Source organism: Uranotaenia lowii, chromosome 3, assembly GCF_029784155.1.
Source record: "Uranotaenia lowii strain MFRU-FL chromosome 3, ASM2978415v1, whole genome shotgun sequence".
Taxonomy (NCBI): domain Eukaryota; kingdom Metazoa; phylum Arthropoda; class Insecta; order Diptera; family Culicidae; genus Uranotaenia; species Uranotaenia lowii.
Genome location: NC_073693.1, coordinates 173,174,021 through 173,199,515, shown reverse-complemented (window position 1 = coordinate 173,199,515; position 25,495 = coordinate 173,174,021). Strand labels below are relative to the sequence as shown.

Here is a 25,495-nt window from a genome sequence, read left to right as displayed (position 1 = left end):
AAGTGCTTCCCAAGCGACTTGATAGTTGTCCGCTGCCAATTCGATCGAGCTTATTTCTTGTAGGGCATCTTCTGTTACTGACGTTCTTAGATAGGTGAATTTGTCCATCGATGAGAGCTGACCATTATTGTGGATTAAGCTGAGGAACATATCCCTAAAGGTTACCCAGTCTCGAATATGTCCACTAAATTTCGGAAGCTGAATGTCTGGAAGTTTAACGCGCGACATAAGAGTGTCTTTACCAGACGCTGAAGATCCTGCTAGAATACTAGACTCCTTTCCCTTCAAGTTAAAGTCAAGTAAAGCTGCCTTCGTAGGGTAGTACAGCTCCTCAACCTCCTCTGCCACCCTGTCGAAATCGGCTTCTCGCTCAGCAGCTTGATTTTTGAGTCGGCGCCTACGATCTGCTTCCGGTTCCTTGGGGTCAGGTTTAGTCTCTAGGTCTTCATCATCCAATATGACTTTCATTTTCCTCTGTACGTTGTAAAACTTTCTCATCGCGTTTTCCAAAGTATCCAAACGAACTTCGACTTGGTTTGCATGCTGCGCTTGATCGAACTCGTGTACGAATTTGGCAATGCTTTTGATGGTCCTCCTCATCTGTCGGTCCTGTTCTTTCAGTTCGCTAAAGTCGACGTCCTCCATGTTTCACTCCGCTGGATATCGATTGAACCAGAACTATCAAAGTGCTTCACTCAATAATAAAAAATCCTCTTACTTAAAAGTGGATTCTGCACTTCAATTCGAGGTTAAATTGTATAAAGCCTTGCTTGTAAATAACTGACAATAATCTGAATGTTTCACTGACACGTCCACTTATCTTTGAACTCCAAGTTGATAATCTGACAAAATATGCTGATAAAGATTCTGATTAAAATTTCCGATGTCGACACGTCCTAATAGTTTGCGATTCTATGATTTTTATGATTTTATGTGTCTCACTGTAAAAAGCTGACTCTCATGTCGTTATATTAATCGATAGGATCCACGTTCACTCGCCCGATGTTCCACGGAGTCGCGACCGATTGACTGAGGGATTATTCAATAGACTTGACTGACAAGGCGGATGATTGAATCGAAATTAGTAAGTCAATTTACAAAATAACCAGGGAATTGCACACAAATCGACCCCAACCACAAGAAATGAAAACTCTGCTTTTTGCGAATTCGAATTTATTCTATATTCTTACCCACAATAACCAGTAGATGCACTTCATGCGCTAGTGACATCTGACATGCAATTTTACTACTTCCCTTTGACTCGTAACGTTCTTGCTTTCCAAGAAAATTGACCTCCAGAATCCGAATTCGCTAATAGCAAATACTCCTCGGTTGTAGAATGGCGTCCTGGTTGGCTTGGTGATGCGGCGTTGATGATGCGGCGTTGGTGATGATGCAATGGCGACATGTTTCTCGCACAATAGATGGCGATGGCGACTTTACTCAACACTTATTGCAATTGTCCACATGCACCTTTTTGTCCGAAATCACTTTGAATTTTAAAAAAAAACGGGGTTTCATCCGGTTCGAAGGACCAATGTTTCGGATCGTCCGAGTTTGCGGTAGTGGACTGTATAAAGTTGCTGCTGTTGGACGACCGAAACTTCTCACAAAGTGGGGGACTGCTTTCGTTTGTCCTGATTGTGGGCAATGAAGGCTCCACGGAATGGTAAGTGCACCTTTTGCCACTTATTTCGTTCACACGGGTATGGGATAGAACGGATACTTATAGTCCAATCAAACACTTCACATTCAATTAAAACTTGACTTTTTATTGTGGCAGTCAACCAAGCGAGCGTTATAGACACGACGTGAACTAGTTGGGGTTTTTCGGCAACTGATTTTTACAGCATAAAATACAAATCATCGGCAATCGATCGGCAATGATCGGCCGGGAGATTAACATTCGCTCTATGAGAGAATACAACTGACAGCACTTTTAGATAGGGTGGTTCTGGCATTATGGCAACCAATATCAATCCAGAACAAATGTGGTTATTGCTTGAATGAGTTGAGGGCTTACGACTTTACTTGTGACCTTCGGTAGCTTGTAGTTAAATAATAAACTTTCGGACCTCACATTTGATAGATACTTGATCACTCCTTGATTTTCTTGATCGAATGACTTGCGGAAATACTCATGCGATCTTCTTCATTTCCGAGTTTCTTGTTTGGCTTGTCTGTCAAGTTTTCCGAAATTGTTATGACGTGCACTTGCAGTACAGGCAAGACACGATTTTTGGACGTGAACAATGTATGCGGATTCGAGCACTTGATTTTATTCAGCCGACTTTTTAATAAATATTGAACGGTAATACCCTTCCCGTGATCCGATCTGGCCCAAATTTGGCATGAGATCTTGCACTAGGCCTAGAATCAATTTTAGCCTGCAACACATAACTTGGGGCACTCTAGTTTATAATTGTTTATTATCTTGATATCATCTGACAAAGATGGGTGTCTGAATGAATAAAACTTAAATCTAGGTTTACATAAATCGTTTGCTAGTTTCTTAATCGTTCACTCATGCTATGCTCAATCCGTTGTTTGAAAACTGCAATGGACACATTAATAATTACGGAGGAAGCATATTTTTGCGGCACGAAGGGGGTTGTTACTGCCATAGCGCGTACTTCGTGGTTCCAATGAGAGCCAGTCTCGATTCCGAAGGGTTCGTTCTGGAGCATGAATGTTACAACGGGAAAGCAGCCAACAGTAGTCAATTTAATTTCTCAAGATCTTTGCCACGAACAGTGATCGACCAATGGAATGACGATCAGCCAGCGTACGGAGTCCAAGCAGAGCACATCGTTGTGGATAAGGCGGTAGATTTAACGGGTTTTCCCAAGGTAGTTCACGGAGAGCATACCGCACAAATCGCCGTTGAATTGCTTCGAAACGCGCAACCCACAAAGCCTCAAACGGCCACCATACCAGATTCGCAGATTCCAATATTGATCGAACCAGGCAGCAATACAAAGCTCGCAAGCAGACGGGATCGGTGAATTCTGTACTCAGGCGTATAATGAATTCCAGCATTCTGTTGGCCTTCTCGAGTACCACAGAGTAATGGGGCTTAAAAGTCATATGACGGTCCAATAAAACTACAAGATCCTTTATCTGATCCACACGTTGCAGTGACTCACCCAGTATGCTGTATTCATATATGAATTGATGTTTCCTCCGACCGAATGTAATAACACAACACTGTAAAAACTGTCAAATTCGTGGTTACCGAACGTTCAGGGAAAAATCTGTGCTGATTTTCAGAGATCCAGTTCCGACAAGCTGAGAAAATAACATCGTTTACGATCCTCTCTAAGACCTTCAAGCAGGCAGCTAGTGATGTGACACCACGGTAGTTGAGAATATTTTGCTTATCACCTTTTTCATAGACTGGGCTCATAAACGATCTTTTCCAGAGGTCGGGGAATTTTTGCTGTTCTAGGGACCGGTTAAAGATGTGAGTGAGTGGTTTCACTAAAAGCAGTGATTGAATTTTGCTGAGCATGAATTGATCAACCATCTCTCGCTCAACGCTTTACTCGGAAGCAAAGGTTGCTTTGAGGCAGCGAAAACGACAAAACCGATGATGCATACGCTCTCACATGGCCCGCTTTCAAGAAGCAATATACATTCGAGGCAGCGAATCCAAAAAACCAAACGAATGGCTCTCACTCATCTCCCGTTACATTCTTGAGGGAACCGAATTCAAAAGGCAGAGCAAACCCGAGTCTCCTCGTTTGTGCCTGGATCGAATACCCGAGGTTTTTCTGCTATTGCTATTATTGCATAGCAACCGCACGCAGGCAGCTAGTTTTTTCGTTTCTTTTCCTCCCCTCTCCTTGCTCCATACGTTGCGGGCCTATGCAATGCAATAAGTTCGGTTGTTGTCGTTGTTGCCTCAACCTTTGCGGCGAGGTTGAAGATGTTTTCCTCAACGACAGCTATCGGCTTGAGTCCATCAAATTCAATAACGTAAATGAGTATGTGTGCCTCGTCTACTTCATGCATCATGTAGCGACCGAACGTTGAGAGAGTTCGTTCTGAGCAGCGAACGGATAGTGTCTCTCGGAGCAGATCCTCCTCATGGGGGGAGGTTTGAATGAATGTATATGTATCGTCTCCTGTATTACTATACGAGGCCTCAAAGTGTGTATTTTGAATGCCTCTGATGAGAAAATGGTTGAGGATTTCAATCACTGACTAAAAGAGTACGACACTTCTTAAGAACGCACGCCGGAAATCCATCCTGTCCGGCTGATGTAGTTGATGTAGCTTCAGTTTACCAATGGCTTCAAGAACCATTTCCTCGCTTATAGAAAAACATCCAGATTCAACACATCTATGGGTAACCGTGTGACGGCTGCGAAAGTTTGATCAGCAGTTGGCGATAGATCAGAGAAAACACTGGAGAAGTGCATCGCGAAGAGGTTACATTTTTCGGCAGAAGACGTGGCAATTCTATCATTTAGTTGGAGTACCGCAGGCAGACCGGATTCTTTCCGTTTTGAGTTGACAAATTTCCAGAACTTTTTCGGATTGCGGCGAAGCTCTCTTTGCTTACGAGCAACATAACGTCGGTAGCAAAAACGGTTATAACTACGATATTTTCTTGTAGCAACGTTCAAATTCATTTTAGTGAAAGGGCATCTGGAGCTAGTGAACTTTCTCAGTAATTTAGAACGTTACTGTTTTAACCGCTTTAGACGTCCATTACTCCAGGGAGGTCGAAGAGGAGGTCGCACCAAGGGTACCGAGTTGTTAAAAACATCATCCAAAATTGAGCAAAAGACTCTCACGGCAATATCAACGTCCGTACAATCGATTTCAGAAAGGACTCGATTCATTGTGTCAAAATCTGCGCGATTGAAGTTGCGAGCTGCGATTGAAGCTGCGCGATTGAAGCTGCGAACGCCTCTTAAAAAACGATAGGGTTCGGAAAAGAGATATCAAAATTGAACGGAGGATGGTACGTGTCAATCGGAACAACGGCATCGATGGCCTCAGTGACCGAGCTTATTGAGATAGACTCGTCCGTGAAAACCAAATCCAGCGTTCGGTTTTGAGAATTGCGTAGAGAGTTTCTTTGATCCATTCCATAGTGTACATACCTAGTTTACTTTTCGTATAAGTTGAAATATCTCAGTTATTTGTGAAACAATTTAAACAAAATTTTTATAAACATACAGATGGAACAGTTTTAATATGTTTTAAAACTTTGGAAAAGTAGTGCTGAAAATCAAGTTCTTATGCCCCGTAATTATGCATTTTTTTTAAATGGTGGAAAAAAATGTTAACGAAATTTTTTTTCCCGTAGAAAAAAGTTTTTTGTTATCTTTTGACGAATTTTTCAGCACAAAACAAATGGTTTTAAATTAGTGGTTTAACATTTGAAACGTTTTAAAACTACACGAAAGTTTCGGAATATATAAAGATGAGTTGGATTTTATATGTTTTTTTTTTTGTTCGTTTGTTTGTTTGTATGCACCTTATCCAAATCTAAACCGCTTAACCGATCAGCTTGAAATTTGGTACAGTCAAGCTTTTAGACTGGGGTAAGGTTTTAGTAATTCTATTTTATTCCATTATGTTTATTTATAGAGGATTTAAACCTGCTTTGTCATTCTTCCTCTCAGTTTTAGTAATAGTTTTGAACTCCTCCCACCTAAGAAAAGGGACAGCAATAATTAAAAATGTGACAGCAAAATTTTTAGCGTGTCTTTCCTTTCTAGCACGGGACACAAGCAAGAGGTTTTTGCAAGAAATAATGAGCCTACATTTAGGATGAAAAAAATACTACTCGCCCGTTGCGAATATAGTGGAGAGCCTTTTCTTATTTTTACCATATCTTTCTGGGAAAATTTAGCAACTCGCCGTCTTCAAATTTCTATGCTCCAAAAATTAGAATGATACTTGAACCCGTAGATGAACTAGAAGCATTTTCGTGGGAGTAAAAAAATTGCGATATTTCTGAAGTTAGGCTAAGCGAGGTATTCTACTCTACGCTCGTAATTTTCAGAATCAAATTATGATAATAGAGTAAGCTTATTCAAGAGTAACAATCTAGACGAAAAACTAATGCCAAACCCTCAAAATTCTGCTTCACCTTTCAAAAAAATTTCACTTGTTCATAGAAATTCAGGTCTGAATATTAAATTTTTAAATAAATTAACTCATTTTGGAGGATCTGATTCCACAATTCCCATAGCCAAAATTGTATTTCTATTTTCGTATTTCGGCTTCTGTATCCAGTTCAGTTTTCTTGATTTTTAGTTCGAATTATCAGAATAAATTAGAAATGAAAAACTGCTTTGAAATTCTGGTTTGGTTTTGCATTTCATATTAAATTTTAATCATGTTTTTCGAGATTAAATGCATGAAAAAAATTAATGAAAAATCAAAAAAAAGTATTATATTCAAATCAAAAGTTCTTCAACTTAATTTTTACGCAAAATTTAAACTTTTAAAGCTTCGAAATTGCAGATTCATTAATTAGATAATTATATTTTAGTTAGATTATTATTATTAGATTAGATTAGATTAGCCCTCTTTCATGGATCTATTATTAAAAATAGATCCATGAATGAGGGCTCTAAAACTTGGCTCATGGAATTCCGATCTGGAATTAAGATTCGGAGATCTTATATTTTTTGCACATTTCAGAAATCGTATAGAAATTCGGATACGGATTCAAAGCTCAACTTTTCAATTCAAGTTAAAAATTCCGATTCAGTATGCAAATTCAAAATTCAGAAAAAGGTATAGCTTGTAAATCAATTTTATAATCAACATAAATTGTTGAGAAATTCAAGAGAACATGAACTTAAGGTTGCTTGTCAATTCAATTTCTAGATTTTAAATTTTCGATCAAAATTTGTTTTTACACACAATTCAGCTGAAAATCACAACTAAAATGTAGAATTTGAGTTTATTTTCTAAGTTTACCCTAATTTAATTTTAAAAAAATCATACATCATTATGGAATTGATTCTTTATGAAAAATATTTGCTGTTAAAGAAACGTGTACCTGTTCTTCACCTACAAAATCGGCACAAGATTCTATATTTTCCGATGCATTCTTCGACATTATAACACATTAAGTGCCGCGAAAAAATCTAAGCCGTCACCCAAGCATTCAAAAGTCCCATAAAACAGGTACAAAAACGCTTACCCAGCTCCATCATTGATATGAAGTACGTTTAATGCAGCTCAAAATTTAAGTTTAAATTGATACTTTCAAGTTCCAAGTTCCAAGTCTTGATGATCTTCTATTCAGCTTCCAGTGGCCTTTTAGTTCAGCATCCAAAAATCGTAAAATGAACAAAAAATCTCTCTCTATCTCAACTGCACCCTTTGCATCAGTTCATTTCACCTTCTCTTGATTATTTACTATGTTCTGTACGTAGAGCCGCCATGATGCCACGCGCCGGATTTCAAACTCGACAAATTGCTTAATTGCTTCTTTCCATCATTTCCTTCATATATCGCATCAGAATGGTCACTCAATTACCAAATAACTTATTGGAAAAAAAACTTGCCTGGCTTGGGGATCAAACCCCGACCTTCGTGGTGAGAATCGAACATGTTACCACAAGACCACGCCTTGATGTTGTTCTAAATGAAACTAAAACTCGAAGTGGTGTTTTGATTTTGAAAACACCTCAATGCACTTTATGTGACTTACCAAATCCCGTTTTGAGCACTTTTGTGCCCTTTATGTGACTTAAGTCCCGTACAACGTACATATAAGTCACTTTCAAGTTCATTAATGTGTACATATAGTTCACTCATGGGAATTGTGCAAAACAAGTCACGTACAACGTACATATTGATCACTTTTGCAACTTTCAAGTTTAGTAATGAGTACATAAAGTTCACTAAAGGAAATTGGGCAGTTGATTCTCTTTGTCAGCCAATATGTAACTTTCAATGCCTTTATTCAAATAAATATGTGACTTTTGGTTGCTTGGGCAGACACCATATTTCAGGAACCAAAAGATAAAACTCCGTAAATTTAAAATATTCGAGTTGATAATTTGTGTTAAGTTTTTTAGAATGAAGTTTCATTATTAGATTCATAACATTTAAATTATGCTTTTAGAGGATACTAACGGCAAGCGAAAAATGAGATATTTTGTATTTTGTCCGCATTGTGTTAATATTGATGTTTTTTAGCCAAATTTCTAACTAAAATAATTTATTTGATTCAAATTTGCATCAAAAAAATTAGATCCGAAAAATTTGTATCTCTTTTTTTGTTGAAAATTTGATTTATTTTATCAAAGTTAAGAATCTTTGAATTTGTAAAAAAGTTAAAGATAAGGCTTATATGATTTGAGTAAAGAATAAGTTTTGCTAAGCAATAGAAAGTTTTCTATAAAAAAACTTTTTTGATGCTCACTATCAGACTCTGAAACGAATTCAAAGATTTTAACCGTCGAAGAAAACAAATTTAGCTCACCTTTATGGTTCAGGACCAATTTTCTGAAGACACGTTTTATTACGAAAACTTTTAATGTAAAAGTATTTAAAAAATGAATAATCATATAGTTAGAAACATAATTTGTTTTTTTTTTTTTGTATCCGTGCATTGTTGGGCAAAAATCATAGGTGAAAATCAGTTACCAAACCCCATTCCACCCCCTCCATGTCGGTTCTTCCTACGGCCCTAGTCTGAGTGCGGAAAACAAATGAAACGATTTTCATAAAATCCAGCTTTGAAGAACCATTTTCATATTTTAGGAGAGAGAAAACCAAATTATTTAAATTCAGAGTTATAAGTTGAAGGCTGATTTCACAGCATTGATAGCCGTCGAGGAATTGAAATGGGAGATTAGAAAATTGAACGTGCATTATAGCTTAGCTTAGCTTAGCTTGATTGACTACTCAGATCCACCCTAAATCATTGAACTCGAAATAAAACCTGCAGAATATTTAAGTTCGATATAATTTAATAAGCTTCGTAAACTTAGTTGATGTTTTTTTAAATGATGGAAATCTTTTAAAAACAACGGCATTTCGAATTCCATGATCGTAGGCGTGGCTCAGTAGAACGAATTCCACATCGCCAATGGTTGCTACTCCGTGATTGACCGAGGCCATCAATTTTGTCCAGAGGTCAAAAGAATGGTGTCTGGGATTGACAGCACATTCACAATGAACAGAACTGATGCTCTCTCTTTAAACATCAATAACGACGCAGGCCACGTCCTAAAGCTTAGTTCTTTTAGAAATGGGACAGTTACGAATGCGTGTATCTCAAAAACCTTTCGTTTGATCTTAAAACTTTCTATGAAGGAAATGAAGGTAATCTTATGATAATTCATGAAAAAATTTGAAAAAAATTATTTATCGTTTTTTGTAAGAATAAATTCTACTTTATTCTTGGTACCTCCCATCGGCTAGCGCACACTTTTTTCAGTCATGATATTGATCAGTTTTTCAAACTAATATTTCGTCTAATCTGTATTTTAGGTGTCTACATCCTCTTCCTTCAATTTCTGCTACTTTTCGGACCAATACTTTTCTTTTAAAAGAATTTGAGGGCAATTTAGTGGATACAGATGTTTCGAAATTAATTAATTTGATTATTTTTGAGCCACTTTTTGAGCTCTTTTAATGGAATTTCTGCTGGCAAAATCTGGCAATAACGAAGTAAAACCATCAAAAGATTAAACTTAAAGTATAATCGGTTAGTATAGATTGTAGTTTGCGAAGGTTACATAAAAGATTACTCTTTTTAGGCTTTTAAAAAAAGCGAAAACCATAGTTTTGGATTTGAATATTGTTATTTCTTTCCAAAGGAGCAGAATTTTGGCAAATTATAAAATTTTATACAAAATAACCAGCAAATACATACTTTAATATACTCGGGACCTTGCCACGAGCAGACATGGTTTAGGATTCAAACGTTGGAATTTGTTTAAAAAAGGGTATTTCATAAGTTTTATCGTTCATCAGAAATCATCTGTCCCATAGCCTCGGAACCGGCCATACAGCTTACGAGCTCTGGATCCAGCAAAACTTTATTGTTTGAGGTGTGGTTTGAATGACTCATTACCGGGCAACACTTTGAGCTTATCGGAGAAATATAAAAATTGGAAATTTCAGCGATCTACTCTTAGTTTTTCGCTTATTGAAAATAAAAATGCTGATATGAGACTTGACTTCCCTGATGACCCTTAGCCGAAGTTGCCGATCTTATGATTTCCTCCAATTCTTGATTTGAACTTTGTGGACATTTTAAATAGTATTTGCATACTTTTCCACCACTCACATACAGTAATTCTTCGAATAATCAACGGTTTTGTCAGCTATAATTTTGATTATGATGCATTTTTAATGAAACTGTGCAAAATTATTATTTCCATTTTCTCTTGCATCGTAAATATCTCAAAAACGCGTAATTTTTTAATTTTGAAAAAAATAGTTCGGAAAGTACTTTTTACAGGCAACAAAATGCTGCCAAAATTTTTAATTTCCGATAACTAGTAAACGAACTATTAGCAAAAGAAAGTGTCCCATTTCTAAAAGAACTAAGCTTTAGTAGTCAATAGACAGAACTTGAAAAAGAGAGAAAGGGATAAAAGAACAAATTTGTGCTTTAGGACCGAGGTTACCTCTGCATCCTAGCAAATAATTATTTTTTGAGGATCGGTGGAGGGATATGATCAGGAGCCACTTTTGACTAGTGTAAAAATCAAACAATGGCAAACTATTTTATATTAACCTACGTTCCTTCTGATTTTATAAAAAAAATTTGATTCGGTAGTACAGGTTCATCATTTTTGTTGGCTATTATTCAACAAACAACTTGTAAGAACTTTGTTATAGAATATCTACTTCATCTAAGGTCTTTATCCAACTTTAAATGTTTCTTTTGTTTATTAAATTCCTATTTACACAAACTGATGAGTCGAATCAAAAGTAAAATAACTGATGGAATTTAATTCATCCTAAACAAAAAACTTAATGTGTATTATTCTCAGATAAAATTAACCAAGAAAGCATAGGATTTGGAAATAATTAAAGTTTACATTACCAATGTAATATTCTGAAATCTCTTAATTTACAGTCTTCCAATTTTTACTTTAAACACGAATTTTTCTTTTCGCTTCATTCGCTATTTTAAAATCTACAATGTCTCAAACAAGGTCACAATCAAGGCTACAAATCATTATTAATTTTTGTTAATCTGGGCTGTGAAACGGTTCGACAGGGAGTGTAAATTAAATAGATTTTTATGTGTTCTTCCAGAAATCGTCTAAAGATTAATGTACATTTTTCAACTCGGTATGTTCACTTAATAATCTGAAATGTTGTAACAACTTTTTCATTTCATTCTTAAAAATATTTTATTGTACTCCAAAGCGTGTTTGAAGTAAATTTATTTCCCTAATTGCATCACGCATTGGACAATATGGTATAACTATAGGTTTAAAAATATAACAATCAACCTGTGCAGTTTAGACTTTTTGTTATTTGTTTATCTTCTCGATTTTCGGTTGATTTTTCTCGGTGATTTTAAAAATAACTTCCATTTAGTTTACGTTTCGGTTTACTTTATTTAAAATTTTCAACCATCTTCAGAACTGTTTAAATAACGGAAAAAAAAATAAAAAATAAAAAATAAAAAATTAACTTATCAATTAAAAATTTAAAAAATATCTTCTTACACTAAAGCTATTATACGCCTGCTGGGGCAATCAAATTTTAATTTTCGCAGTCACTGTTGTTGCTGCTGCTGCCGCTAACTGTCGACGCTACTACTGTTTTCCGCCTGACTTCCGCGTCGTCTTTTTCTCGTAGCTTTTTCCACAGACCGTTGTAGACACTTGAGATACCTTTGGTATCCTGTTGGATGTTTACCGCTCGATTCTCTCGCATTTTGATGTGTAATTTTTCGGCTATCCGTCGGTGGGTCGTGTTGGTAATTCTCTCCAATATTCTCGTTTTAGAGAAACCAAAAACATGGCCAGGACCGTTGTCTAATTTAATTATTTGTTTATGTGGATGGTGAGAGGTTAAATTTTAATAAAACACACACGCACACAGACAGACAGACACACACAAATAAGACCCCGCCAGAGACAAAACCCAGACCAAAACCCATTACTCCATCTACGATGAACAGAAAACTATCAAAAGAAATAACTCATTTGATCAGAGTTCAAACAGATAAATAGAATGATACTTAGCTTCGAACTATTTTCCATTCAGACCATCCTGAACCAATCCTGTCAAAATATGGAGCAACTTCCCGCTTGGATTTCGGTACAATTGTAAACATTTTCAATATCACAAATCTCACTCAACTTCTCAATCTCACTTAAATTAAAAAACAATTTCAATTTCCAATTTTTGACACGAGATCATTAGAAAATTGAACGTGCATTATCTGGAAAAACCAAATTTAACGCATAAAACTTTTTTCATAATTAGGTATGAAATTTTAGTGAACAATTCCATTTCCTGGGAGAATTTATAACCTTTGAGTTATTGTTGGTCATCAATTTGTACAATTCTAACATCCAATTATGATCAAAACCGTTTAGTACTGCGAATTCAAACAAAAAAAAATGGAAAAATACCATTGATATGCCGAACGTAAAACACTTAAACAATTCAAACAGTAGTTTTTAACCAAAAATATAAAGCCCTTTAAGGCAACTTTAAGCGAACACTATATCCATCTTTGAATATTTGTTTAATCACTGGTTCACCATTCCTTTTGAGGAGTCAAAAAGCGGAAATTGATTTCATCCAACATCCTGATCAGCAGGCACACAAACGAAGACGGATTTGTGCTTTTCACTGCCCCATCTCATCATTGATTGAAGATTCAAATTCATTTTCCATTTGCCTGACTTTCATTGATGGGTCTGCATTTCTCTTGATTTCCTCCTTTCACAGATGGTACACCCACAACGGACCGGAACCGATTCCTGTGTCATCCGGGCCGCGGATAAGACTGTTGGGCCCGGTTCTGGCCATCGAAGCGGTAACTGGGGAGGACGGTGGTGTGTATAAATGTTCCGCCTCTAATGCGGGCGGCGAGGCCAGTGCAGATCTACGCCTCACGGTGTCCACGCCAATCCATGTTGAGATATCTCCAAACGTGCTAAGTGTTCATATGGGTGGTACGGCTGAGTTCCGTTGTCTTGTTACGACCAACGGAATGAGCGCGGGACCCCAGCACATTACGTGGTTCAAGGATGGTCGCCAGTTGCCTAGTTCGGGCCGAGTTGGCGATACCCTCCAGGTGACGGGAGTGACCCGAGAGGACAAGGGCATGTACCAGTGCGTGGTGCGGCGGCAAGAAGGAGATTCGTTCCAAGCTTCCGCCGAGCTGCAGTTGGGCGGTGAGTATGATGATACACTTTTTACACTTTTTGACCCTATACAGTATTGAAAGATTTTTCTGACTTTTTTTTTTAATGAATTAAAAAATCAAGTAGTAGTTTATAAAAAAATAGTAAACATTGTTTACACTACTGAAAGAATCCATCCATAAAAGTTTGATTATTTGGTTCATTAGTTACTGGTGAAAACGGTGCTTTTGGGACCTTTGAGTAAAAAAAAACTGTATATCTGAAATTGAACCACATTATAGTTATAGATTAGAATGGTAGGCTGTGGCCGGGGGTGACGGTTGTTTTGTTTTTCGGCTGGAAAATTTTCAAGACAAAACAAAAAAAAAATTTCGTTTACGTAATAGTTATGAAATGTGAGAAGAAAAAGTTTTCAAGCTCGATTTAAATCATCGGACGACCAGAGCGTGATCCAGAAGGTGTTAAACATCTTGATTGCTGTCGACCGTTCAGACTAAGCGGGGAAGAAAAGTTCGGAGTTTATGTCCTTTGGTCTCTGGCAAACATTAAAGCTAAGTATTTTGTTTTTTTTTCACATATAATTTGTTAAAATATTGGTTTCATCATAACAATCAAAAAAATATTCAAATATTGAAATTTGTATAAACGTTCCGTAATGTTGGTGAAATTTAGAAATTTTATCATCTTGAGTTTTGACTGATGATCTTTTCCATTTCTTGTCGTTAATTCAGTAAGTAAAAACATTGAATTCAAAATTTTATTCCAATGAGTTCAATCACAGAATTTATCGAACTTGTCCAGCAGTCGAATGACGTTTTTATCAGAATCTTTCAAAGAACTTTATAATTTTAAAAGGTTTAGTCGTTAAATGTGTTGGTAATTTAACCTGGTCATTTCTCGAGAGAAAAGATGCTTCCATTTAGCTTTTTTTTTTGTTTCGATTATAGTCGTTTTAACATCTTTATGTCATTCGCGACTTTTATCAAAGATGCAGTTGGCGGACAAGTCATTGAAAAAACTTATCCGGTACAACTGTGTGTTCGATGTTTACTCTTGGGCTCGAACCCACGGACATCGGCTCAGGAAGCAACTGACTTGCCAACTGAGCTATAAAACTCCTGTACCGGAAGCTGCTTGTAGTCGGCTTTGACGTAGGTTTCGTCGTCCATTACCACGCAGTCAAATTTCGTCAGCATCGTCGTGTACAGCCTCCGGGTTCGCGCTTTGGCCGTCGTATTTTGTTTATCATCGCGATTTGTAGTGACTAACGGGTGTTAAATAAAAAATTGAGAATTTTTTCAATCACATATAAAAAATAGTTTTTTTTTCATCGATTTCAGTATTTTTTATTATTAACCTAAAGTTGTTTCTTCAAAAAAAAATGTCAGTGAATGTTTGAGTAAGGGCCGTGGTCTGATGTTCGACGCAACTTTGTCGCGATGCTCTCACAAGAACGTCCAATTTCCGGATACAATTCCGGATTCTTGTAGTCAGTTGCTTCGTGTCCTTGGCCCTCCAATTGTTTTTATACACTAGGGCACTGAGTGAGCCAAAGAAATCCTCTATTGGGTGGCACTGGGGCAAGTTTGTTAGGTTACGATCTTTCGGCACGAACGGTATCTTTTTCTCCTCAAGGTACGCCAGCCAGCCAGAACGAATGACGTCCCGCGGTGTTTTTTGGTCATCCACCGACACTGTGATATAACCTTCTCAATCTGCTCCTCCGTGTAGCCCGGCGACCTCGTCTTCTTCCTGCAGACGATTCCTTCCATCTTGAGAGTACGATGGATCAATAAGTGGGAGCAGCCATATTTCCGACCGGCGTCACGCAGGCTGGTTGAGTCCTTGTTGTCAAACAGCTTCTTTAACGATGTCTTCCTCTGCTTCGTCATTATCGTCACTGGACGACTTCCGACCTTCCGCTCTACGTTCAGGGAACCCAGGATACGATATACCGTACTGACAGGTACATTTTCTTCCTTAAAATGTGCCACCGTGAACTTTTTTCCTTGCTGAAAATGCGTTTCGTACAACCGTACAATGCGTTCGCGGAGCACGTGCTGTTTCGAAGCCATCTTTGCTTTGACTAAATTCAAACTAGCAAAACCAAACACGCCTACTGTTTCTAGGGAGCCCAAAGAGCAATTTTCTTGGAAAAAGAAAATTTTACGCTCTTCATTTGAGTTACTGAAAGGTATTGAAAACATTCTCATTTTTTATTTAACACCCTTTACCTTCTTGTAAGTCGATAGTCCGGCTCGTTTTTTGGCTCGATGCACGGTTGTAGACAATACACCTAGCTTATTTGCGGCATCTCGGAGAGAGAGGTTAGGGTTTGGCTTGAAACTACCGGCAACTCTCTTTGTCATCTCAGCGGCTTCCGGTTTTCGATTTCCCCCCGATCCAGACTTCCTGGCTGTCGACAAATGTTCCCCAAACACTTTAATTACATTTGTAACGGTTGATTTAGCAACTTTCAGCAATTATGCCAGCTTTGCGTGCAAGTAACTCGGATTTTCGCGATGCGCGAGCAAAATTTTGATACGCTGCTCTTCTGCCTTGGACGGCATTTTGACAACTGAAGAGTGAATTCCAAAATCAAAACAGGAGCAACATTCTACACACACACACCTTCAAAATGAGGGGTGTTCAAGTTTTTTAAATGCAAAATTGAAAGATCAAGTTGATATTGACCAATTTGTGACCGTATCACCCTTTACAGGGTGACAAAAAAGTCCGGTCACACACGCAAATCTCAATATTTCAAAGAATAAGAAGAAAATCAGAATCTGGCTTTCATAGCTTTATTCAGTAACTCATAAAGATACTTCACAGACGGTATCTTGGAATTACACCACCTTTCTCTGATCTAACCAGCTTCAGACGTCTCGGCAAGTCGTCGCAGGCGGCGCGCACGTGCTCCATCGGCATCTCGTCCCAGATTTTCCTGATAACTCGCTCGAATTGCTCCAAATTTGTTAATTTATAGTCGTTGAGCTTCGACATCATATATCCTCACACGAAATAATCCGGTGGATTCAGATACGGAGACGACGGAGGCCATTCATTCTTTGGAATGAAATCTGTCAAATTCTCCTCACACCACGCCTGAACAACCATTGCGGTGTGGGATGGGGCACCATCTTGCTGGAAGCAGTAGTAATTGTCTGCAAACAATAGTTCAGCTTGAGGCAGAACGTTTTTCTTCAAAACCGTGTCCAAGTAGTCCGCTGCGTTGATTTTGATCCCTTTATCGATAAAAATAAGAGGCAGTTCACCTCTCTTGCAAATGGCTCCCCAAACCATCACTGACGTCTTATTTTGAAACCGGGAAACGTTCAGCTTGTCCGCAGGAGCTTGCTGGAGGCTCACAAGCCAAACTCGATCATTTTGACGATTGACTGTTTGCTCCAAAACGAACAGCTTCTCGTCCGAAAAAATGATCTCGTCATCTGCGCGCCAACCGAGCAACTCCCGCGACCGTTGGTACCTCTTGTCCATTGTAGCTTTGGTAACCCCATGAACCACCTGTTTTTTGTACGGTGTACGTTTTAAATCCTTGCGCAGAAGCAGGCGGATTGATTCTCGGTTCATTTTGAGGTTCCTCGCCAGCTTCCGTGCAGATTGGGCGGGATTCCGTCTAATCCGGTCTCGAATAATCTTTATTAGCCTTGGAGTTCTCACAGACCTTGGTCGTCCAGATCGTGCCTTGTCCTCGATGCCTCCGGTCTCTAGGTACCGATTTATGGTCCGGTACAAGAATTTCCGGTTAATTCCGAGCGGTTTTAGATGTTTGAATATGTGTCCGGGTTTGAACCCTTTCACATATTCAGCGATAACAGCTGCTCTAAACTCTGCCATAGCTCACAACTCAATGTAAACAAACTGCACAAAAACGAAACTCTGCCACTTTGGGCAGCGAAGTTAGCCCTTTCATTTGACATATAGATGGCACCAGAGAGATGCAACGTGTAGGCTACAGGCGACCCCAAAAAAGTGTGACAGGACTTTTTTGTCACCCTGTATGTGCTGCAATTCTCTGATGGAAAAAATGTGTGATAATTCATTAGAGCATGGGTTTTCAGATCGTGCTCCGCGGAGCACTTGGTGCTCCGCGAAGCTTTTGAAAGTGCTCCGCGACGTACGCAACGAATGTCATAAACCAACTTTGAAAAACTCTGATATTTTTTTTATCGTTTCATTTTTATCGAAACATGAGAAAAATATTCACAGGGCATATAGTACGAACGAATAAATTTTGTTTACTTTGTTTTTACTGGCGGCTGAATCCCTGCAGCGATGTTGGCAAAGAATGGTGGATTGTCAAAATGCACTGCTTTGATCGAACAAGATTGTGTTGTAGGACTGAGTGTACAAAACACTCAATGAAAAGGTCGTTCTTGCGCCGTACTTGGCGAGCTACCGATTGGAAAAGCTGGGGAAGCGCATACTATTGCTGAAAACCTAATCAAACCTTGTATTCAAGAAGTCGTCTGTATCATAGTTGATAATAAAACAGTGGAATTGGTAAATTCGATTCCCATGTCTGACAACACGGTTTCTCGGCGAATTTGTGACATGGCTGAACGCCGTTGGACGCATAATTGTCCAATGTGACATTTCGACGTTTTTGAGTTTTTGATGCCAATCGTCATAATTTGATACGTATTACTGATATTCTTTGTCGAAAAATATTAGTCACACTAAAGAAATGAACGTATTATATCTTCGAAACGTCTTAATAGATTTTCACCAAACTTGGCACACGTGTCCTAGATAGTCGGGAGGGGATCACGGAGTTGTAAAGAGGGAGAGGGGTCACTGTTTTCGCGGAAACCCAGCATGTGCAAGAAAAACTCTGCAAACTGCTTCGGGTTCGTTGCTGGCGCTTGAAACAGCATGTAAACGTAACCCGCTTCACAACATCAGTCAAATTGTTATGCTTCCGGCGCCGTGTGACAGTTCCACCGTATCCATCCATTGTCCAAGATGGTCATATGTGATTGACGGTAGTTTAAGCAGACCATTTCTTTTTGGGTTTGCTTTGAGTTTTTGATTTTGACACACCTAGCAAAAAAAACGGAGATGTCTGTTTCTTCTTGTTTACGAACTATTCCACCAGAGTTACTTCATCCGAAACTTGTCCCAAGACCTTATTCACTGCAAACGGATTGATTGTCCTATTCAGGTAACGCTTCTCTCGCGGTTGCGACGTTTTCAGCTGACATTAGTTGAAGAAATGTTGCTTCCTGTAAAGTGATTGAGCTGCCGCAAATTGCTCCCCCGTGCCGTTTATTTGATCGAACCCGTTAAAGAATTCATGTTTGACTCCAGCTAGTGTAAATTATCAAATAATCCGATTCAGACCTGATTTTTTTTCAATTTAAGCTTCCATTCACAAATAAAACACAAGAGCCACACACGAAATGCCAAACCAAACAACTACTGGGTAAATGTTCGTGGTGTGACAAATATGCGTCCATTTTTCGACTTTTCATAGAATTTCGCGGCATAAATGTCACACAACGATTTTCATTGAAAAAAACGTTCATTTTCGAAAAAAATTGATCGAGGCTCATATGTTAGGAGTATACTTTAAAGATCCACGGCATTGAAACTGTGCGATGACAGCAAAGTGTTTTTGTGATACTTTGATCGCGTTTTTCTCGCTTTGCCTTTTTGTAACATGTGACAATTATGCTTCCAACGGCAGTGAAGATGTTGAAAGCGATTGAGAACTTCAAAATTCGACTTTCAAAATTTGACATTCGTCTAGCAATTCTGATGATATTTGTTCGCTATCAAGGTTCTGAATGTTTCGAAGAAGATTTGTTTCTTTGCAAACCGTTGCCAACTTCCACGTCGGGGGCTGAAATTTTCAAGTTAAATAATTGATGATTATGTTACGGACAACAATATTCCCTGGGGAAATTGCATTGATGTATTTATGGAAGGTGCGAAAGCTATAGTTGGAAAAACTGCTGGAGTCGTTGCCAAGATCAAAGAAAAGACCAAAAGTTGCGGTAGTAGTTATTTCATCCTTCATCGACATGCATTCGCTATGAAGAAACTATCATAATTTTTGAAGGAAATCTTGGACGAAAGCATAAAAATAATCAACTTCATTAAGGCTCAACCGGAAAATTCAGGATAATTCAAGGCGTTGTGCGAAGAGATGGTTAGCCAACATTTCACGTTACTACTTCATACCGAGAATCGCTGGTAATCTCGTAGAAAAACCTTGTCTCGCCTGTTTGAATTAAGAATGACTTCAGTCTTTCAATACAAGGTAAAGGAATCCCAATCTTCGATTGAAACGGCAAAATCGCGACTATCAAGAGAAAAATCAAATTTTGGGCAGAATCGCTCAAAAAGCTTAACCTGGACTGCTTTCCGGATTTAAGAAGCATTCAATCAGAAATAACCCTGAAGTTATCATTCGAATAATAATAATAATAATAATAATAATAATAATAATAATAATAATAATAATAATAATAATAATAATAATAATAATAATAATAATAATAATAATAATAATAATAATAATAATAATAATAATAATAATAATAATAATAATAATAATAATAATAATAATAATAATAATAATAATAATAATAATAATAATAATAATAATAATAATAATAATAATAATAATAATAATAATAATAATAATAATAATAATAATAATAATAATAATAATAATAATAATAATAATAATAATAATAATAATAATAATAATAATAATAATAATAATAATAATAATAATAATAATAATAATAATAATAATAATAATAATAATAATAATAATAATAATAATAATAATAATAATAATAATAATAATAATAATAATAATAATAATAATAATAATAATAATAATAATAATAATAATAATAATAATAATAATAATAATAATAATAATAATAATAATAATAATAATAATAATAATAATAATAATAATAATAATAATAATAATAATAATAATAATAATAATAATAATAATAATAATAATAATAATAATAATAATAATAATAATAATAATAATAATAATAATAATAATAATAATAATAATAATAATAATAATAATAATAATAATAATAATAATAATAATAATAATAATAATAATAATAATAATAATAATAATAATAATAATAATAATAATAATAATAATAATAATAATAATAATAATAATAATAATAATAATAATAATAATAATAATAATAATAATAATAATAATAATAATAATAATAATAATAATAATAATAATAATAATAATAATAATAATAATAATAATAATAATAATAATAATAATAATAATAATAATAATAATAATAATAATAATAATAATAATAATAATAATAATAATAATAATAATAATAATAATAATAATAATAATAATAATAATAATAATAATAATAATAATAATAATAATAATAATAATAATAATAATAATAATAATAATAATAATAATAATAATAATAATAATAATAATAATAATAATAATAATAATAATAATAATAATAATAATAATAATAATAATAATAATAATAATAATAATAATAATAATAATAATAATAATAATAATAATAATAATAATAATAATAATAATAATAATAATAATAATAATAATAATAATAATAATAATAATAATAATAATAATAATAATAATAATAATAATAATAATAATAATAATAATAATAATAATAATAATAATAATAATAATAATAATAATAATAATAATAATAATAATAATAATAATAATAATAATAATAATAATAATAATAATAATAATAATAATAATAATAATAATAATAATAATAATAATAATAATAATAATAATAATAATAATAATAATAATAATAATAATAATAATAATAATAATAATAATAATAATAATAATAATAATAATAATAATAATAATAATAATAATAATAATAATAATAATAATAATAATAATAATAATAATAATAATAATAATAATAATAATAATAATAATAATAATAATAATAATAATAATAATAATAATAATAATAATAATAATAATAATAATAATAATAATAATAATAATAATAATAATAATAATAATAATAATAATAATAATAATAATAATAATAATAATAATAATAATAATAATAATAATAATAATAATAATAATAATAATAATAATAATAATAATAATAATAATAATAATAATAATAATAATAATAATAATAATAATAATAATAATAATAATAATAATAATAATAATAATAATAATAATAATAATAATAATAATAATAATAATAATAATAATAATAATAATAATAATAATAATAATAATAATAATAATAATAATAATAATAATAATAATAATAATAATAATAATAATAATAATAATAATAATAATAATAATAATAATAATAATAATAATAATAATAATAATAATAATAATAATAATAATAATAATAATAATAATAATAATAATAATAATAATAATAATAATAATAATAATAATAATAATAATAATAATAATAATAATAATAATAATAATAATAATAATAATAATAATAATAATAATAATAATAATAATAATAATAATAATAATAATAATAATAATAATAATAATAATAATAATAATAATAATAATAATAATAATAATAATAATAATAATAATAATAATAATAATAATAATAATAATAATAATAATAATAATAATAATAATAATAATAATAATAATAATAATAATAATAATAATAATAATAATAATAATAATAATAATAATAATAATAATAATAATAATAATAATAATAATAATAATAATAATAATAATAATAATAATAATAATAATAATAATAATAATAATAATAATAATAATAATAATAATAATAATAATAATAATAATAATAATAATAATAATAATAATAATAATAATAATAATAATAATAATAATAATAATAATAATAATAATAATAATAATAATAATAATAATAATAATAATAATAATAATAATAATAATAATAATAATAATAATAATAATAATAATAATAATAATAATAATAATAATAATAATAATAATAATAATAATAATAATAATAATAATAATAATAATAATAATAATAATAATAATAATAATAATAATAATAATAATAATAATAATAATAATAATAATAATAATAATAATAATAATAATAATAATAATAATAATAATAATAATAATAATAATAATAATAATAATAATAATAATAATAATAATAATAATAATAATAATAATAATAATAATAATAATAATAATAATAATAATAATAATAATAATAATAATAATAATAATAATAATAATAATAATAATAATAATAATAATAATAATAATAATAATAATAATAATAATAATAATAATAATAATAATAATAATAATAATAATAATAATAATAATAATAATAATAATAATAATAATAATAATAATAATAATAATAATAATAATAATAATAATAATAATAATAATAATAATAATAATAATAATAATAATAATAATAATAATAATAATAATAATAATAATAATAATAATAATAATAATAATAATAATAATAATAATAATAATAATAATAATAATAATAATAATAATAATAATAATAATAATAATAATAATAATAATAATAATAATAATAATAATAATAATAATAATAATAATAATAATAATAATAATAATAATAATAATAATAATAATAATAATAATAATAATAATAATAATAATAATAATAATAATAATAATAATAATAATAATAATAATAATAATAATAATAATAATAATAATAATAATAATAATAATAATAATAATAATAATAATAATAATAATAATAATAATAATAATAATAATAATAATAATAATAATAATAATAATAATAATAATAATAATAATAATAATAATAATAATAATAATAATAATAATAATAATAATAATAATAATAATAATAATAATAATAATAATAATAATAATAATAATAATAATAATAATAATAATAATAATAATAATAATAATAATAATAATAATAATAATAATAATAATAATAATAATAATAATAATAATAATAATAATAATAATAATAATAATAATAATAATAATAATAATAATAATAATAATAATAATAATAATAATAATAATAATAATAATAATAATAATAATAATAATAATAATAATAATAATAATAATAATAATAATAATAATAATAATAATAATAATAATAATAATAATAATAATAATAATAATAATAATAATAATAATAATAATAATAATAATAATAATAATAATAATAATAATAATAATAATAATAATAATAATAATAATAATAATAATAATAATAATAATAATAATAATAATAATAATAATAATAATAATAATAATAATAATAATAATAATAATAATAATAATAATAATAATAATAATAATAATAATATAATAATAATAATAATAATAATAATAATAATAATAATAATAATAATAATAATAATAATAATAATAATAATAATAATAATAATAATAATAATAATAATAATAATAATAATAATAATAATAATAATAATAATAATAATAATAATAATAATAATAATAATAATAATAATAATAATAATAATAATAATAATAATAATAATAATAATAATAATAATAATAATAATAATAATAATAATAATAATAATAATAATAATAATAAAAATAATAATAATAATAATAATAATAATAATAATAATAATAATAATAATAATAATAATAATAATAATAATAATAATAATAATAATAATAATAATAATAATAATAATAATAATAATAATAATAATAATAATAATAATAATAATAATAATAATAATAATAATAATAATAATAATAATAATAATAATAATAATAATAATAATAATAATAATACTAATAATAATAATAATAATAATAATAATAATAATAATAATAATAATAATAATAATAATAATAATAATAATAATAATAATAATAATAATAATAATAATAATAATAATAATAATAATAATAATAATAATAATAATAATAATAATAATAATAATAATAATAATAATAATAATAATAATAATAATAATAATAATAATAATAATAATAATAATAATAATAATAATAATAATAATAATAATAATAATAATAATAATAATAATAATAATAATAATAATAATAATAATAATAATAATAATAATAATAATAATAATAATAATAATAATAATAATAATAATAATAATAATAATAATAATAATAATAATAATAATAATAATAATAATAATAATAATAATAATAATAATAATAATAATAATAATAAATAATAATAATAATAATAATAATAATAATAATAATAATAATAATAATAATAATAATAATAATAATAATAATAATAATAATAATAATAATAATAATAATAATAATAATAATAATAATAATAATAATAATAATAATAATAATAATAATAATAATAATAATAATAATAATAATAATAATAATAATAATAATAATAATAATAATAATAATAATAATAATAATAATAATAATAATAATAATAATAATAATAATAATAATAATAATAATAATAATAATAATAATAATAATAATAATAATAATAATAATAATAATAATAATAATAATAATAATAATAATAATAATAATAATAATAATAATAATAATAATAATAATAATAATAATAATAATAATAATAATAATAATAATAATAATAATAATAATAATAATAATAATAATAATAATAATAATAATAATAATAATAATAATAATAATAATAATAATAATAATAATAATAATAATAATAATAATAATAATAATAATAATAATAATAATAATAATAATAATAATAATAATAATAATAATAATAATAATAATAATAATAATAATAATAATAATAATAATAATAATAATAATAATAATAATAATAATAATAATAATAATAATAATAATAATAATAATAATAATATAATAATAATAATAATAATAATAATAATAATAATAATAATAATAATAATAATAATAATAATAATAATAATATAATAATAATAATAATAATAATAATAATAATAATAATAATAATAATAATAATAATAATAATAATAATAATATAATAATAATAATAATAATAATAATAATAATAATAATAATAATAATAATAATA

The 25,495-nt window shown here is 29.7% G+C and overlaps 1 protein-coding gene across 1 annotated transcript in view; it reads left to right on the top strand.

Moving 5' to 3' along the window:
• The window catches only part of LOC129752853 (cell adhesion molecule Dscam2), a 507,703-nt gene that overhangs the window by 381,486 nt on the left and 100,722 nt on the right, over positions 1 to 25,495 (top strand). Inside the window, exon 6 of the mRNA XM_055748639.1 lies at positions 12,916 to 13,364. Within this exon, the coding sequence (XP_055604614.1) occupies positions 12,916 to 13,364 (449 nt within the window). The remainder of the gene's footprint in view (positions 1 to 12,915; positions 13,365 to 25,495) is intronic.